At 53.2% G+C, this 14,822-nt stretch overlaps 6 protein-coding genes across 9 annotated transcripts; 2 read left to right on the top strand and 4 right to left on the bottom strand.

Annotated features, from left to right (window-relative positions):
* The first annotated feature begins 541 nt into the window (after positions 1-541).
* On the top strand, positions 542-3,209 carry PV07_03170 (uncharacterized protein). The gene is made up of 6 exons (XM_016389842.1): positions 542-1,688; positions 1,742-2,027; positions 2,080-2,235; positions 2,286-2,351; positions 2,428-2,562; positions 2,624-3,209. The coding sequence occupies exons 1-6, from the start codon at positions 660-662 to the stop codon at positions 3,151-3,153; spliced, it is 2,202 nt and encodes a 733-aa protein (XP_016251744.1). The 5' UTR covers positions 542-659; the 3' UTR covers positions 3,154-3,209.
* On the bottom strand, positions 3,062-5,524 carry PV07_03169. Of its 3 annotated transcripts, none has more exons than XM_016389839.1 (3): positions 4,973-5,524; positions 4,711-4,919; positions 3,062-4,657 (listed from the first exon to the last, which is right to left on the bottom strand). In XM_016389839.1, the coding sequence occupies exons 1-3, from the start codon at positions 5,224-5,226 to the stop codon at positions 3,225-3,227; spliced, it is 1,896 nt and encodes a 631-aa protein (XP_016251741.1). In that variant the 5' UTR covers positions 5,227-5,524; the 3' UTR covers positions 3,062-3,224. The 3 variants fall into 3 exon arrangements, with proteins under 3 accessions (XP_016251741.1, XP_016251743.1, XP_016251742.1); XM_016389841.1 differs by having other exon boundaries at positions 4,711-5,263; positions 5,382-5,524; XM_016389840.1 differs by having other exon boundaries at positions 4,711-5,524.
* Positions 5,525-5,806: 282 nt separating this feature from the next.
* PV07_03168 (uncharacterized protein) lies at positions 5,807-7,394 on the bottom strand. The gene is made up of 4 exons (XM_016389838.1): positions 7,135-7,394; positions 6,619-7,072; positions 6,241-6,570; positions 5,807-6,188 (listed from the first exon to the last, which is right to left on the bottom strand). Exons 1-4 carry the CDS (start codon positions 7,378-7,380, stop codon positions 5,974-5,976), a joined length of 1,245 nt encoding a protein of 414 aa, XP_016251740.1. The 5' UTR covers positions 7,381-7,394; the 3' UTR covers positions 5,807-5,973.
* A 174-nt stretch (positions 7,395-7,568) lies between these two features.
* Positions 7,569-9,345, top strand: PV07_03167 (uncharacterized protein). The gene is made up of 3 exons (XM_016389837.1): positions 7,569-8,312; positions 8,378-8,987; positions 9,108-9,345. The coding sequence occupies exons 1-3, from the start codon at positions 8,100-8,102 to the stop codon at positions 9,248-9,250; spliced, it is 966 nt and encodes a 321-aa protein (XP_016251739.1). The 5' UTR covers positions 7,569-8,099; the 3' UTR covers positions 9,251-9,345.
* On the bottom strand, positions 8,313-10,683 carry PV07_03166 (uncharacterized protein). Its single transcript, XM_016389836.1, has 2 exons — positions 8,635-10,683; positions 8,313-8,583 (listed from the first exon to the last, which is right to left on the bottom strand). The coding sequence occupies exon 1, from the start codon at positions 10,599-10,601 to the stop codon at positions 9,414-9,416; it is 1,188 nt and encodes a 395-aa protein (XP_016251738.1). The 5' UTR covers positions 10,602-10,683; the 3' UTR covers positions 8,313-8,583; positions 8,635-9,413.
* A 223-nt stretch (positions 10,684-10,906) lies between these two features.
* Positions 10,907-14,764, bottom strand: PV07_03165. 2 transcript variants are annotated; one of them, XM_016389835.1, is made up of 6 exons: positions 14,668-14,764; positions 14,547-14,620; positions 13,708-14,498; positions 12,555-13,650; positions 12,378-12,491; positions 10,907-12,315 (listed from the first exon to the last, which is right to left on the bottom strand). In XM_016389835.1, exons 4-6 carry the CDS (start codon positions 12,595-12,597, stop codon positions 11,291-11,293), a joined length of 1,182 nt encoding a protein of 393 aa, XP_016251737.1. In that variant the 5' UTR covers positions 12,598-13,650; positions 13,708-14,498; positions 14,547-14,620; positions 14,668-14,764; the 3' UTR covers positions 10,907-11,290. The 2 variants fall into 2 exon arrangements, with proteins under 2 accessions (XP_016251737.1, XP_016251736.1); XM_016389834.1 differs by having other exon boundaries at positions 13,708-14,620.
* Between the last annotated feature and the right edge of the window lie 58 nt (positions 14,765-14,822).

Raw genomic sequence — 14,822 nt, 5'->3', positions numbered from 1 at the left:
TCAGGGGTGTCTGGATAGAGCAGGAACAAAGTGGTGACATCCAAGATGGAATAATGCACTTCTGCCATGGCACGAGATTGGGCAACCCCAGTGGCAACATGAGGACGTTGATTGCATTTTGGACACGCCGTAACAAGTGATCATCCGCCGTCTCAGCTGGACACCATTGGGAAATGTGTCCGTCAGGCTATGCAAGCACAACGGATCAAAAGAAAGTCACCAAGCCGTCAGCCCCTTCTTTACGGAGCCAGCCTGGCAGCTTGAACATATTATTGCACCTTTGTCACCGGATTCTCATTGGCGGCGAAGGGTCAACGGGGGGCTGCGAACCTCTCACCGCCACCCAACCGGTCGACGATGCGTCTTATTGCACTCTGGACATGGCGCGTCTATTGGTGCGGGGTTCCTTGTTGGCTCGTTGGTGGCGCCTTCAATACGAGAGCCGAAGATGTCAAGATGCGGGTTTCACTCGGTGCGCCTTATTTGGGTGGCCCAGAGAATGCGGTGCCTGTTGCAAATACCTGGCGGCAATTCCAAACATGTCTCCTCCAGAACGCAGCCGGCGATAGCTCATATGCGGGCGTTTCCCTCCATTTCTCTTCTGGTTCAAGGCCGTGGCCCCAAGCAGTTTTTGCTTCTTTGATACGGCTGAATTCACCATGGACGTCTCTTTCACTCCAAACAACCCGGACTGGGTTTATCTAGGCCTGACAGCGGATGATCTGGACATGATGATGCCGAAATATCCCTTGAAAGATTCTATTCCACATATCCACTACTTAGACCCCGACGTCGGGGCGGCACCTACAGTTCAGACCTTTTATGAGGGGCCGCCCAAATGCCGTTGCTGTTCGAATTGGATCGAAAAGGCACCAGTCCAGGTGCCCGAGGCTGCCAAAGAACGATATGACGAAGCTTGCATTCGAGTTTTTAAGACAAAGGACCACGATACGCACTCGGCAAGGATCGGTGGTCTTGCCGCGGTGAAGAATGATATTATCGAGGTGCAAGGCAAAGTGTTGGTCAACTTTCTACGACCGATTCTGGCTGAGGTCGGATTCATCCCACCACTCAAGACCAAGATCACCTTCACAGCACCGTTTCGTGAGCTTTACTTTGCGCATCGGAAAATTGTGCAGGCCGCTGCTGCGCTGGACGCGATCAGCGATGTCAGCCGCCATGTTGGAGTGCTTGTGGCAACCATCGAGGAGATCTTCGCCGACACCGTGAAACAAGTCACGGATCTACTCAGCAGACAGTCCATCACGTTCGAATATCTGTGGACGTTGTTTGCAATGCACTCGACGGTGTACTTGAAGGAAAGCCTAGGCAACCGCGTATACGAAGTCACTCGGACCGAGTATATCGATACCAAAGTCCTCTACGGGGAGAGAGACGTAAGTGAACGTACGTCCAAGCCCGACGTGTTCGAGGTCGAGTTCAGAAATTTCATGTTCGACGGCACAAACTTCGGAGTCACACACGACTCGCAGTATATACCCAAGTTCAAGGGCGTTCGGCGGATCACTTCCCTCGAAGTGTATCCGCTGGCGTATCACTCCAATCCAAACATCGCGCACGACTGCTATTTTCGCGGCGAGAAAATCCTGGACCTGCAGGACATGGTCTATTGCAGCTACAACGGACCCGCGACGACGATATCTGTCGGAGAAAGCAGCACGAGACACGTAAGTAACTTGTTGAAAAGTGAAGCTATCCTTCTGACGGCTGCCTTACGCAGGTTAATGAAAGAGTCATCGTCGACCCGTACGGGGCCCGGAAATTCATGAGTGAAGGAGGAGCCGATCACGCCGACGCAGAAGAGCCGGAGGAGATGTTGCAGACTGAAGGCTCTCAGGGCAACAGAGAGCAGACCAAAGCATCATTGCCCCGACTGCATCGTCGATCACGACGTCCAAACAAAGCAGAACAAGCCAGGAATCGTGACTTTCTCCAGGCGAAGCCTGAACACTTGGTCACCATGAATCCCAACATCGAGGCATACTTGTTGTCCACCAACGAATGGAGTGAGTTCCTGGCACTCAAAGTATATTCAGTGATCATCCTAACGGGCCGCAGTCAAGTGCAACCTGGAATACTTCGAGCCCATTGAATGGAACGCACGCGCCTTCGATTACCTGGTTCTAGACAAGGACGTTAAGGACATGCTGAAAACGTCCGTCGACTTGCACAACGAAGGCAGTCGCAGGGACGACGGCCTCATTGCCGGCAAAGGTGAGTCGTCCGCGCCAGCCAGAAACACTTACTCAAAAGTGATTCCTCAGGAGATGGTCTGATTGTGCTCTTGAGCGGGTTGACCGGGACCGGGAAGACCTTGACGGTCGAAGCAGGTATGCTATGCTACGGCACAGTTCGGCTTTTGGTCTTGGATCTGCCGCGCTAATCTCGAGGAATATTAACAACAAGTGGCCGACAAGCTCAAGAAGCCACTCTTCAGGCTGCGGCCGGACCGTCTTGGGTCGTCTCCCCAGTCGATGGGCAAACGGCTCCACGACGCGTGCGAGCTTGCTCTTCATTGGCGAGCTATACTGCTGCTCGATGGTATGTTGTGTCATGCATCTCCCCGTCTTCGGTCTGCAGGGCGACTGAGCCGTCGCTGTAGGGGCTGACAGCCTCCTCTCGAAACGAACTCGACATGGAGGCGTCCGCGACGAAATGGCCGCCGTCCTGCTCCACCACCTCGAATACTACCGAGGGATCATGTTCATGACGACCAACCTGGTCGACGACGTTGACCACGCGGTCAGCTCTCGGGTCCGCATCCACATTCGCCACAAGCCTCTCACGGCCCCGCAACGCTTGATGCTGTGGGAGACGTTCCTGGCTCTGTCGAAACCGGCCTCCCAACCCTTCCTTGTAGGTCACGATGGGGATGTTTTGGTGATTCTTTCGCAGCAGGAGTGGGAGCAGCTTGCCGCCTGGAAGCTCAATGGCCGGGAAATCGCAAACGTTGCAAAGAATACCGTCGTGTGGTGCCGAGCAAGAAACTATGTCATCACATTGGATAGCCTGGAGAAAATGATCCCACTCACGACTCCGCTCGCGGAGAAGGAGACTGATGACCCGGAGTCGGCGTCTGACTTGAATTCGCAAAGTCGGCCCAGAAAACGAGCTCGGACTACCCAGGTCTGAGATGGGGAAGTGGCCATTGTATTAATCAGAAAGCAATTTGTACTTGTCTAGCGAAGCACTAAGATTGTTCTTCAGTAAACTTTGAATTTCACCGCCTTGATGTCGCGCACGCAGTCATGTTCAGCCTCTGGGTGAGGGTCAAACTCTTCCTCTGACTCTTCGTCCCCGCAGGGATCCCATGTCTCCTTAGAGGTGGCTACTCCTTTGCTCCCGTACAGGAGAACTGTGTTGTGCTCGGGTGGGCACGGCTCAAAAGGCACCTCCAGATAGGATGACGCTGTAGGGTCAAACTCTTCTTGTCCGACCGCCTGCTCGTCGAAGGCGTTGACATAGTGTTCTGATCCGAGATGCTTGTGAGTCTTGCTCTCGCAAGGACACCTTCGCAGGAGCGGGGCGTAGTACCACCCTTGGAACAGCCGCCCAATCTCGCTCCAGCTGGCGTAGACGGTTTCCCGGGCCTCGGCGAAAGCGGCGCGGAACGAGTCGAATGTCGAGAACGGCTGGAATATGTTGGTCGAGTTGCTGGCGGAGTGGTGTAGCTTGACGGCACCGCCTGGCCCCATGAAATCCACCGTCTGCAACTTGTCGTCGCAGTAGAGGCATAGGTTGTGCTCTTCGCGTGGGTCCCAGCCGGCAGCAGCGCGTAGCAAAATCGGCTCCCGACGTGGAGCAGTAGTATGGAGGTAGACAAGAACTTCCAGGATGTGCATGTCGGGATACGAACTTGCGAGTCCCCCAAAGAGATGGTCTGCAGTCTGCAAGATCAACCATGCGTCTCCTTCGACGGTTTCGTGCCAAGGCTGGAGCCAGCGCATCCTGTCCTGTTTGGTCAGGCCCAGGAGACCCTGTATCTGGCTGTTCCGTTGGCAGAAATGGATCAGGCACTGCCGTTTCTCTCGCATCCCGGCACCATTGCCACGAATACGAACGATGTATGAGACGCAGTCGGCTGTGGGTGTCGGTGCGCCAGGCAAGCCAGCCTCTGCAGAGATACTTGCCTGGGACAATGCATTTTCCAAGTCATGGCATAGCGTCTTCATCTGCCACAACAGCTGCAAAGGCTTTTCTTTCTTCGCAAAGCGGCCGCGGCCTGCGATTGCAACACATCCTCCTTGGTGTAGGTCGTGAATCGGGCACTGGGGTACCTGTGACCCTGTGTTCGCGATCTCGTTCAATCCTGGTGTCGTTCGAACTCTCACTCTTTTCAAGTGGCGTCTCAACGAAGGGGTGGTTTGTTCTGGCGTTGTTCCAAGTGATCCAATCTCGTGCTCAACCGAGGTCTTGGTTTCTTCAGGCTCAAGAGGTCGAAGCACTACTGCTGGCTGCGTCGTTCGATCTAGTACCAGAAGCCTTTTGCAGAAATCCTTCTGCTCTTCGTTATCTGACACGGCGTCGGATGAACTTGCAGGACTAGGAGCTCGCCTCAAAGCCGCAGGGGTCGGTAGGGCATTTGGGGTTCGGCCATCATCGATAGGAGTAAAGTACTCGATGCTCTGTGGGGTTGCTGGCCGCGGTGGTTAGACGAACGTCAATGATGCGTGAGGTAGTTATACATACCTGCCGAAGGGGAATCCTTGGGTTTGGCCCTCCTGTGGAACAGATCAAGCCGCTCCGTTGCTAGCTGCTCCCCCCTCGCTATGACGATGGTTTCTTTGTTTTCTTCACGTTTTCGTTTCTCCCTTTTCGCCACGATGACGCCTAGGTCTTCCGCGTTCTGGTTCTGTTTTAGGCCCCATTCCACGATTTTAAACCTGTAAGCCCGAATTCTGATGACTTGGTCAGCAGAAGGACAGTTCGCCATCAGTGCGGCAGTTTCTACCCCGCTTCAAAATTGTGCGTTTCTTTGATTTTTATTACAGCATCCTCCAGACCCTGGCTCAAGAGCATCTCGGTCAGGTCAGGCCTAATGGCTTCCCATTCCGCGTCAGTGTGGCGGTGTCGAGTCTTTCGCTTCGGTCGTAAAGGCTCCTCTGAATCTGCTTCCTCGACTGCTGTGGCCTGCGCGAGCGGATGATTTTGACCCTTTTTCTGCTGGGACATGGGACGAGGCTGGATCGTACGCCACGGGCCCATTGCTTCCAGTTTTCACCAAGAAGAGTTGTATATTAACCTAGACATTAGGAACAGCAGAGGCTTAACAGGCAAACATGACATCGAGTTCGGGATAATGAAGGGGTGGAAGGCTGCCTCGGGAAGCGCTGGTGGCGAGGTATGAAACGGTTGCCTACCAGACGCCTTGCAGTTCTTGCTCGTGTGACATCCACGCCCCCGTAGCGTTTGCATCTTCGCAGCCGCAGCTCATTGTCAATTTTGCATCTTACATAGAAAGCCGTGACATCTGGAGGTCTACAGAGGATATGCAACATCTCTCCACTGGTGCGCGGGGAGCAACAACCGAGAGATGTGTTGAATGTGGGAGAAGTTCCAGTTCCAATCCCAATGCCAAGACTGGCCAATGCGCATGCCAGCTCGACAGTAGTCAGTCCTGCGCCATGTCCCATCACTCACTCTCTCTCTCTCTCCTTTCACGACACAAGTGAACCAGACACAGCAAACGCTACTCCGTACCTGGGTATGAGTTCCTCTACTCAAGAACGCCCACGTCTCCCATGCAGGCTCTAGCTTGCGACCCCATGATGATACCATGCTCTATGTTTCTCATTGCCAATGCCCTCGAGCCCCGTTTGACCAGCTAAAGCTCCCCCTGTGAACATCTCGTCCACTAACAGCCTACAGATTAAGTCGTCGAAGCACCCAACGCATGTCTCAGTTCTTTTGTCTATTCCCCGTCTGTATCATCCGCTGCCCTCCTGACGGAAATCACCACTCCAAGGTTTGAGTCAAGCTGGATATCCGGGAGCACGTCTCCAAAGAAGGCGAGTTGGCTACTCCCTCGAGGGCATCGCACAAAGCCTCCGCTTCCGTGTCGATATCAGCTGTGCCTGTCACCCTGATCGCAGGCTGCAGCTTTCTCTTGGCCATCTTCTCGTTCCGTTGGTGCTGAGCAAGGATCGCAAACAAGTCGATGGTGCGGCCTGTCTCATTGATCAGCACGTGTTGAGGATGTCCTTGGGAACCGCCACTCACCTCCACATTGGTATGCAAAATATGAAGATCTCGTTGCGCTCTTTGTTTCGTCTGGTCTGGATAAATTGAGGAGTTCTTGCTCTAGCATCCACTTCGACTTCTCTACGACCTTTGCGGGAGCTGCGTGTCCCTCTTTAACATAAAAGTCGAATCGAACCACGACTTCCGAGCTTGATCGTGGTAGAAGGACCAGCGTGCACCACAGATCGTTGTCGAGTTCCTTGATAATACTCAATGGACCGAGGAGTCTGACAACTTTGGACTTGCGAAATGCAGAAAGCCATTCAAACGGATTCTGCCCCCATTGAGCTTGATTGGAGAACTCATTTGCTGACTTCAGTCAGAGTCTGGACGCTGATAGGCCCCAAATCAACTTACCAATGTCTTTCCAGTTCGTGGCACAGGTGACCTCCTTCCCATCGACCCAAGAGCAGCTCCCAAGATCCACGTGAGACTTGACATTATTGAAAGGGAGATGCAGTGTGCTTGCGTCAAAGTTGACAAACACCAAACCCTCCCTTGTCGTTATCAACTTGATCTCGAATAAGCCGTTGTCGCCGGGTACGAAGCCGGGTGATTCGTCAAACTTGGGAGCCTTGACTAATGCACCCTTGTCATCATACTGCCAACCATGGTACTTGCACGAAAACCGCGTCGAGGTGCCACACGATTTGCGGACCACGGTGTATGCGCGATGTCGACAGACGTTGTGAAAAGCTCGCAGTTTCATGTCTTTGCCCAAGACAACGAAGAATGAGATACCAGCAACGTCAAAAGCATGGTAGTCACCAGGCTTGTCAAACCTGCTGTGGTGACAAACGAAGAGCCACGTCTTGGAACCAGTCAGCTCCGACATGATTTACACCCTCGTCACAATGGAATCAAATAGATTACCTTGCTGAAGAATGCTCTTTTCTCCAATTGAAAGATCTCATCATCTGTCATACCCTCCTGCTTCTTCAGGCTGCCTTTCTCGGCCTGGTCAAGACTTGAACCAGGTGCAAAGGGTTTGCGGTCATCATAAACGAGGTTCACTAAGAGACGCCCAACAAGATAAACAATAAACCCAACGATTGAAAGATAAATGGGAAAGGGAGAGAACAATGAGCCCAGAGGGCCATGGATTAGGTTCACGGCCATGCTATCAGGGTCTGGGCCAAGGTGATATTGATATCAACATCGGTTGCAGCAAGAAGGGCATCATCACTTATGAATACGAACGAGACCGTGGGCCCGGATTGCCCGTTTGGCCTAGAAAAGCATTTCAGCAAGGAGGATGCAGTGCCCGAAAGCTACTGGAAAGGCGGCCAATGGCCTTGATCGACGCAGGTGATTGTACCCCATACATCCTCGGATCCGACCCCCATTCTATTCTGAGTCGTCAATTACTCGCCATGATATCAAAGCTGACGCACTCTTTGGTCACAGGGAAAAGCGCCATGGCTCAACTGGGCAATACGATCCCGCAAGAATCAACCCACCTCCCTCCCCTCTCCAGTTTTGACTTCTGCGGAAGTATCCCTTGAACCGCACGGCGAACGTCAACCCAGTGAGGAATTAGCACATGGGAATCATTCACCCAGCGATGAATAATGGCGACCCTTTTATGGGTACCCATTTTCACGATGTGCGCGAATAGGAACGCCGGTGGACCATACGCTACAATCCATCATTCGGTCGGTATTCGAATGCCTCTTTTGGAATTCAATTTCAACGTCGGCATGATGCGGATTCTATATCCTTTCGATGGTTGGACTTGATAATGATACATCTCGCCTGGAAAACCTCACGCCACCGACAGACGCCCTTGCTTATCAGCTTTTAAGGCATTGAGGTCAAGCAGAGGTCATCACTCAGCAATGGATGCAACCAAAACACTGCCGGCGTCATGGTACATTTCACAAAATCTCTACTCGCTCGAACAACGAGCAATCTTCTACAAAGCCTGGTACATCGTTGGAGCTGTCCCTCGGTTTGCAGTGGAACGGGAAGTCGAGTATGAGTTCGCCGGTGTTTCCATCGTTGTCCAACACGACGGGAATGAGAACTTTGAGGTGAAAAGGAAATCGGATGTATGCTCGCGATCATGTCTTTCCCCTTTTTATTTCTTTTCATAACCATGTCTCTCATCTTCCAGGGTGTCCTACTCGCACATCACTTGACCCCGACGGGTCTCTTGTTCACCACCATCGACCATTCCGCGCCGCCATTCGAGCAATGGTTCCCACCGTCGCTGCTCGAGCTCCTTTCCCGATACAACTTCCGCCGTCTACCACATCGTCGCTCCATCAAATACCCCGGTCGCTTCAACTGGAAAACCATGGTTGACGGATATCAAGAATGCTTGCACTGTCAATACACGCACCGCAGCTTCAGTGTCAAATACCCGCCTACCTTCTACGAAGTACACAACCACGACACATATAGCCGGCACATTGCCGACCCGCAGAAACCCAATGACGGTCTTTTCCTCTATTTCTTTCCCGTATGCACTCTCAATCTGTACGGGGGTGGTATGAGCAGTTTCCGTGTTTGCCCCAGTGAAAAGGTTGGCGAAACTCGCATGGAGTTTGATTACTACTTCGACGATGGGAAGGGCGGCACGGAAGGATTTGAAGACTACTTTAAGTTTGTGAGGAAGGTGGCGCTGGAGGACTTTGAGTTGTGCGAGGTCGCTCAAAGCAATTTGGAGAGAGGCGTTTATTCCCAAGGAGTGCTGAACCAGGCCAAGGAGAGTGGTGTTTTGCGTGAGTCCTCATCTTTTGTCCCTGCACATCTCTTCACTCTTGTGCCACTGCATACCTCTCATATACCTCTTCGTGAACATGCCATGTCGGAATGTCTCGACTGACATCATATGACTGCAGATTACCAACAACTGGCCCGGAAGATGGTAGTTGAGAAATTCAAGGAAGAGGAAGCGGAGAAAAACGCTCTCACGCCTGCCAGCAGCCGCGCCAGTGGTGTTGGCTATGCTGGCGGCCAGGAGGATGTGTCTGTCTCGGCTTAATCCATGCGCTGGGATCGAGCGACATACTGGCCCTATACCCGAACAAATGGGACTTGTTCAAAGTCCGAACAGTGTAGCTCTGTGTCCCACCGAACAATTCTTGTCCTTTGGGCGGCCCTTTCTTCATGCTGTTTGACTAGCCAAACACATCCGATGCTGTGCTTCATGTCTCTCGGTCACCACCCTCGATAGCCTGCTCACCCAGCCTCGCATCGTTGTTCCCATCAACACCAGTGCTTCGCTTTTCTTGCTTCTGGCCGTCCTTTGCTTTCGCCATCTCTTCTTCCTCAAGCTTGTCCAACTGCCTCAAGATAAAGGCAATCGTAGCATCCCGCGCTTTTTCGAGCTGCCTCAACCTCGCGAGCGGCATCTCGCTGTAATCAACCTTCTTGGCTGGCGAAGAAGACTGTGAAGACTGTTGTTGATGATGAGTTTGCGACGGCTCTGATTTCTTTTCGTCCTCGGTCGTGATAGATGGTGATGCGGCTTTGGTCTTGTCCGCCAACAGCCCTCTTAGCACGACGATACTGCGGTCCCGCTCGGCAAGCTGTTCGGCGAGACGGGATCGGAGGCCAGCTTCTTCATCTCCAGCATCGTCACCATTACCAGGGACTCCGCCCGCTCCCGCTCTGGGGCCGTCAGAATCAAGCAGTCTCTGCCTCTTGGGGCCTGCACCGCCGGACCAGGCGCCGACGCTCTCTCTCCATTTGCGAACCGCCTCCCGCGCCACGTCCTCGATGTGCGCGAACCTCACGGGCCCCAATAACACGCCGCCGTACCACCTCGCCACGACGACGACGCCCTCCGCGTCCAGATCGCCCAGCAGGCGCTCGAGCCGCTTGCCGGCGTATTTCTCGCCGTCGTCCTCCGAGCCCGTCGCGTAGATGGCCCTTCCTGCCGCCGCCGTGGCGCCACCGGCGCCGGACGTGGGCGTGGTGAAGAGCGTCTGCTGGCTCGATCGCCGCCGCCACGCGACGATGCGGTGGCTCGCGGAGGCGAAGGCCGGATGGGCTTGAAGCCGCTTGACGGTCGCTGTCAACGACAGAGATGGCGGCTTCGACCCGGTCCCAGTCCCAGTCCCAGTCCCAGTCCCAGTCCCAGACCCAGGCGTCCCGGACTGCTGCGGTTTCGCGAACACGCCCGGCGCGGGGTGGAAGTGAGCCACGAACGTGGACTGGCGGTCGTGGATTGGCGCGGAGATGAAGATCTGGTCATTCTTGCCTTCGGCGCCGCTGCGGATGGCAGCTTCGCCGGCTGCGACGGAGGCGATGGTGTCGTCTTCTTCTTCTTGATCAGCTTCAGCGGGGGAGGCAGGTCTCTTCTTCGTCTGCTCTGGCATCGACCTGGACATGGCAGGGGGTTGCAAGCTACATGATTATGATCTCGTCAATCTGGGTGGCGGTGGTGGTGTGTCGTTGGCGAGCACGTGAAGTGGTAAGCTCGGTTGGTCAGGTGTGCACTCTGAAGCCCAGAGAAAAAGCGGCCAGGGGGCGCAATAATGGTCCCCACGCTAAAACCTTGGCCCTTCTTGTCCTCATGAATGAGTCGTAGAGCCAGCTTGGTACTACTGTGCAACGGAGATATTCATGGGAAAGGAGGACAAACGTCTTGACAAGCGTGTGATAGCGCTACAATATGAAGCCGGGAATCATGGACTTCAATGCGTGGACTGTATTTATTGTTGATCGCGAAGGCTATCAGAAACTATCAACATAGTCCTTCCTTGTTAACGACAATGCAGCACCCGAGAAAGAATTATACTGGTTATAGTCTTATAGTGAAACCTGAAAGCAATTCCGTGCGAGTCGAACGAATCCCATTGTTGCAGAACCCTTCCGATAACATTAACCCAAGCAATGAATTCCTAAACTCCTGAACTCCCGAATCCCTGGACTCGCACAGCAATAACCATTGATCATCTTGTTCTTTTTGAAAGTGGATTGAGAAATTCGTTATAGACGGGGCGTATAATTCGTGATGCCGTTGATTCGTTCGTCGTAGCCCAAGAAAATTAAAGGGTTGGTTGATTCAATGGAATAATTAGTGGCGGTTGTCCACCAAGTGAACTCGGCGCACAGTGTTGGATCTCTGTCTCTTTGTGCGTGGGCGATTCAATGCGGGTTTGATGTGTGACATAGCACGAGATGATGATGTTCGGTCAAGTCGTTTGGTGAGGTTGCTGATGTTGGCTCCGCCAACTTCAAGCATGTCTTCCCACTCGAGTTCTTCGTCTTCGTCGGACGCAAGTGCACTCTCAGTGTTTCCATTTGCGTCAAACACGCAGGGTTTCTCGATCTTGCGAGGGAGGTTGGTGAATGGTTCTTGGATTTCACTGATGGCGGTCAAATGATGCATTGATGTAATGCTAGCATGGTATGAAGAAGTCCGGCTTGGTCTTCGACTGCCCTTCACGTCGACGTCGGAGAGTGGGCTAGTCATGCTTGATTTGGAGAAGCTGGAATCGCGGCGGAAGGTGATTGAGCCTTCTTTGAAAGAGCTTGCTGCGCTCGAGGTGGTCGAAGCAGAAAATCCGCGAGTGATTTTGGTACCGGTGACCGGGTCCAGATATTCTGAGGCGATAGCAGATTCGAGGCCGGTCGTGGAGCTTCGGGAGCTTGCAAAGCTGGTGGTTCGTGCGTATTGAGTTCTGTACTGGTTCCAGGTCTCTGGATCCAAGCCAACAGGAGGCTGCGAGCCCAAATGACCGACAATGATGTCGCTCATGTCGTAAAGGTGTTTGTGAAGGTGTTCCAATTGCCACTCTGGAGAGGCATTGACGGCTCGGCGATATTTTCCGAAGCCGGTCATTTCAGGCATAGGAGGAAGTGGGTGAATTTTGGTATCCCAGAAGTTTTCAGAACTGTAGTTCCGCTTCAATTCCTCTTGGCTGAGAGATCGAGCAGTGATGTCTGGTGGGCCTGATGGCGACCTGCGAGGTGTGACATGGGTCACTGCAGGAGTTGAGGAAGAACGCTCGTAGTTTGGTCTTTGTGCCGTGCGCAGGACTCCTTCACGCGGCTTGCGTGAATCCTCAGAGATGGCTGCACTCCAAAGTGACGAAGGTCCTAGAATCATGGTCAGACACGAAGAACGTAGGAAGACGGTAGAAGAGCAAGATTGGACTTACGACTGAGACATTGTGGGAGCGGCTCAGGGGCAACCTCAGTGACGAGTTTGAGAGCTGCTTCAGCTTCCTTGTACTTCTTTTCGAGCTTCTTGTGCTCGCTTCTCTCAGCGACGGCTAATTGACGCAAAGGTCAGCGCAGGTCCAGTCACGCTGGAGACTTGGTGAGAAGAAGCCTACCACGCCCGACAATCAATCGGGTGATTTTCTCCCAGGCAATCATTTTTGCAGCTTTGTGTGAATTGGTCGCGTGAAGTGAATTTGAGAGGTATGAGCTGAAGATGAAAGGTGTAATTGTGCTTGTTTGTTTGTTTGTGTCGAAAGGTCTGGGTTTCAGAGGAGGCGTATCTTGAAGGATTTGATGCTGAGAATCAGATGGGTGGTGAGAGGTTTGAGATGACAACCTCGACAGAGGGAGGGCGGCTGGGCCAAGTTATAGCAGGTGAAGAGGAGGTGGACTCGACGAAAAACTTTGACGGTGAATTTGATATCGCAGGTGACTTGCCACTTGATTGTCGTCGACGGCTCGTATTGCGGTGTCAATGGTACAGTGCAGGGACATTACCCGGTACGTGAAATCCAAAGTGATGCAAAAGTCAAAAGTGTCGCGTCTATTCATGCCAAACCTAGGGACCGTGGGTGTTGATGTGAAAAGTGAAGTGAGCGTCAAAGGGACCGGCAGACAGAATCCACCTGCGCCCATTGATTGTTGCTGTACCAGACGCAGTCGCAGCCGCAGTTGCAGTCTGTCGTGAAGATACTGGAGTGCAGCCTTTTTTCCTCCTCCAAACCTCTGTTCTTCACCTTGTTCCAGCTGATGATGCTCCTCTCGCGCCTCCAGTATTTGTGTTTCCTCTGCCTCGCTGTTCTTTGGCACTGCCTCCCACCGATGTCGACGCAGTCGACCCAATCTTGCCTCTGATGGACTCAGACAAGTCTTGCCTACCCACACGCGACAACCATCATCATCACACTGTTGCAGAGCATCACAATGTTCAGTGGCTGTCCGCTGACTGTCAACAGTCCCAAGCATTTATCAGAGTCTTTCAAACAACAGGGGGAAACAATCAAGCTCAAAATCCCAACACTGCCAGTTTGATTGGTGCAGAAGCCACAAGAGATGAAGAGAACAAGAACAAAGAAAGCAGTCCGGGGAAGGATACATGCCCTTCAAGTACTGGACAAACCATCGTATGGCTAGGGCATGCCTGTCCTTCACAAACGGCGCGACATGTCGCACAAGTTGCATTCAAGGGGGATGTGACGGCTCGTATGTCTTGTCTGCCATCAGCTTTCTTTGTCTGAAAGAACGTGTAGAGATTCGCGTACGTACCAGCCACACCCACCTCGCTAACACAGTCGGGATTCCAATGCTGCTCTAGCTCACAGACGGGGGCAGTAACATCCGGCCGGCTCTCAATGATGGCCATCAGAAATCACACCGACTTCTCGAGGAAAGCTTGCCATGTCCTCCTGAAAAGGTGCAAGGGTGCATCGTATGCGACATCAACCCCCAAATCCTCCAGGGCCGACATCGGGAACACGAATAGTGTACTGGGAGAATCCAGATGGTGGCTGACTGACCTCGCTTATCCTTTTGGGTTGTTTGTATCACCTAGCCAACTCAAACAGAAGATCATCCCCTTGAATGGCCAGGGCACCTGATGCTCGCAAGATAGGACGGAAGCAGGCAGCCTCTCAGATCGATCTGGGATCCAGCCGATCGTCGACAGGCCAGGAAGCCAAGTCATTCCCACGAGATCCGATCTTGCCCCAATCCAGATCAGACATTCTAAGACAGAACCGTCATGTTTGCTGAAGAGGCATCGTTTTCAAGTCAACCACCTCAAGGCCGCCTGTGACCAAGGTGATACATCACCAAACGAGGATCAAGCAAGTTCAAAACATGCTGGGGCAAAGAACACGGAATCGGCCTCCACACAGGAAATCCCAGATCCAGAAGTTCCCCAGCCGTGACGGATGCAGAGATTCATGGTTGGGCTGACTGCACATATCCGTCGGGCGTCCCTCCCGCTGCTCCTTGCACGACCATGACCATGTATAGCTTGCTAGTGGTTGTCGACATGCTTAGGCTGGCAAACGAGACGTTGACAAGTATGACGGCTGTTGAAGAATGTCAGTCTGCCCGCAAATCGTGGAGCCCCCACCCACCACACACAACGCCCAGCTGCTCCGGAAGGCGGAAGCGCTGGAATGGCACGCACTGGCGACACGAAGCAAACACACTTATTATTATCAGCAGACACTCAACGGACATAGGTGCATCCCCTACAGAGCAATGGATTCAAGCCTCCGTGTGTCTGGAGCACAGCACCGTCGATGGCCTTTGCGCCTAGCCTCCCGAGGACTCTGAAAGGGCGTCAGAAGAGAAGCTTGGGGAGATGCCTTTCCGCCCCCATGCAGCCACCGTCTCCTTTTATCGGCAAC

This window comes from Cladophialophora immunda (assembly GCF_000835495.1).
Source record: "Cladophialophora immunda strain CBS 83496 unplaced genomic scaffold supercont1.2, whole genome shotgun sequence".
Classification (NCBI taxonomy): Eukaryota; Fungi; Ascomycota; class Eurotiomycetes; order Chaetothyriales; family Herpotrichiellaceae; genus Cladophialophora; species Cladophialophora immunda.
Note: the sequence above shows the minus strand (reverse complement) of the source record. Positions and strands in the feature narration are given on the sequence as shown.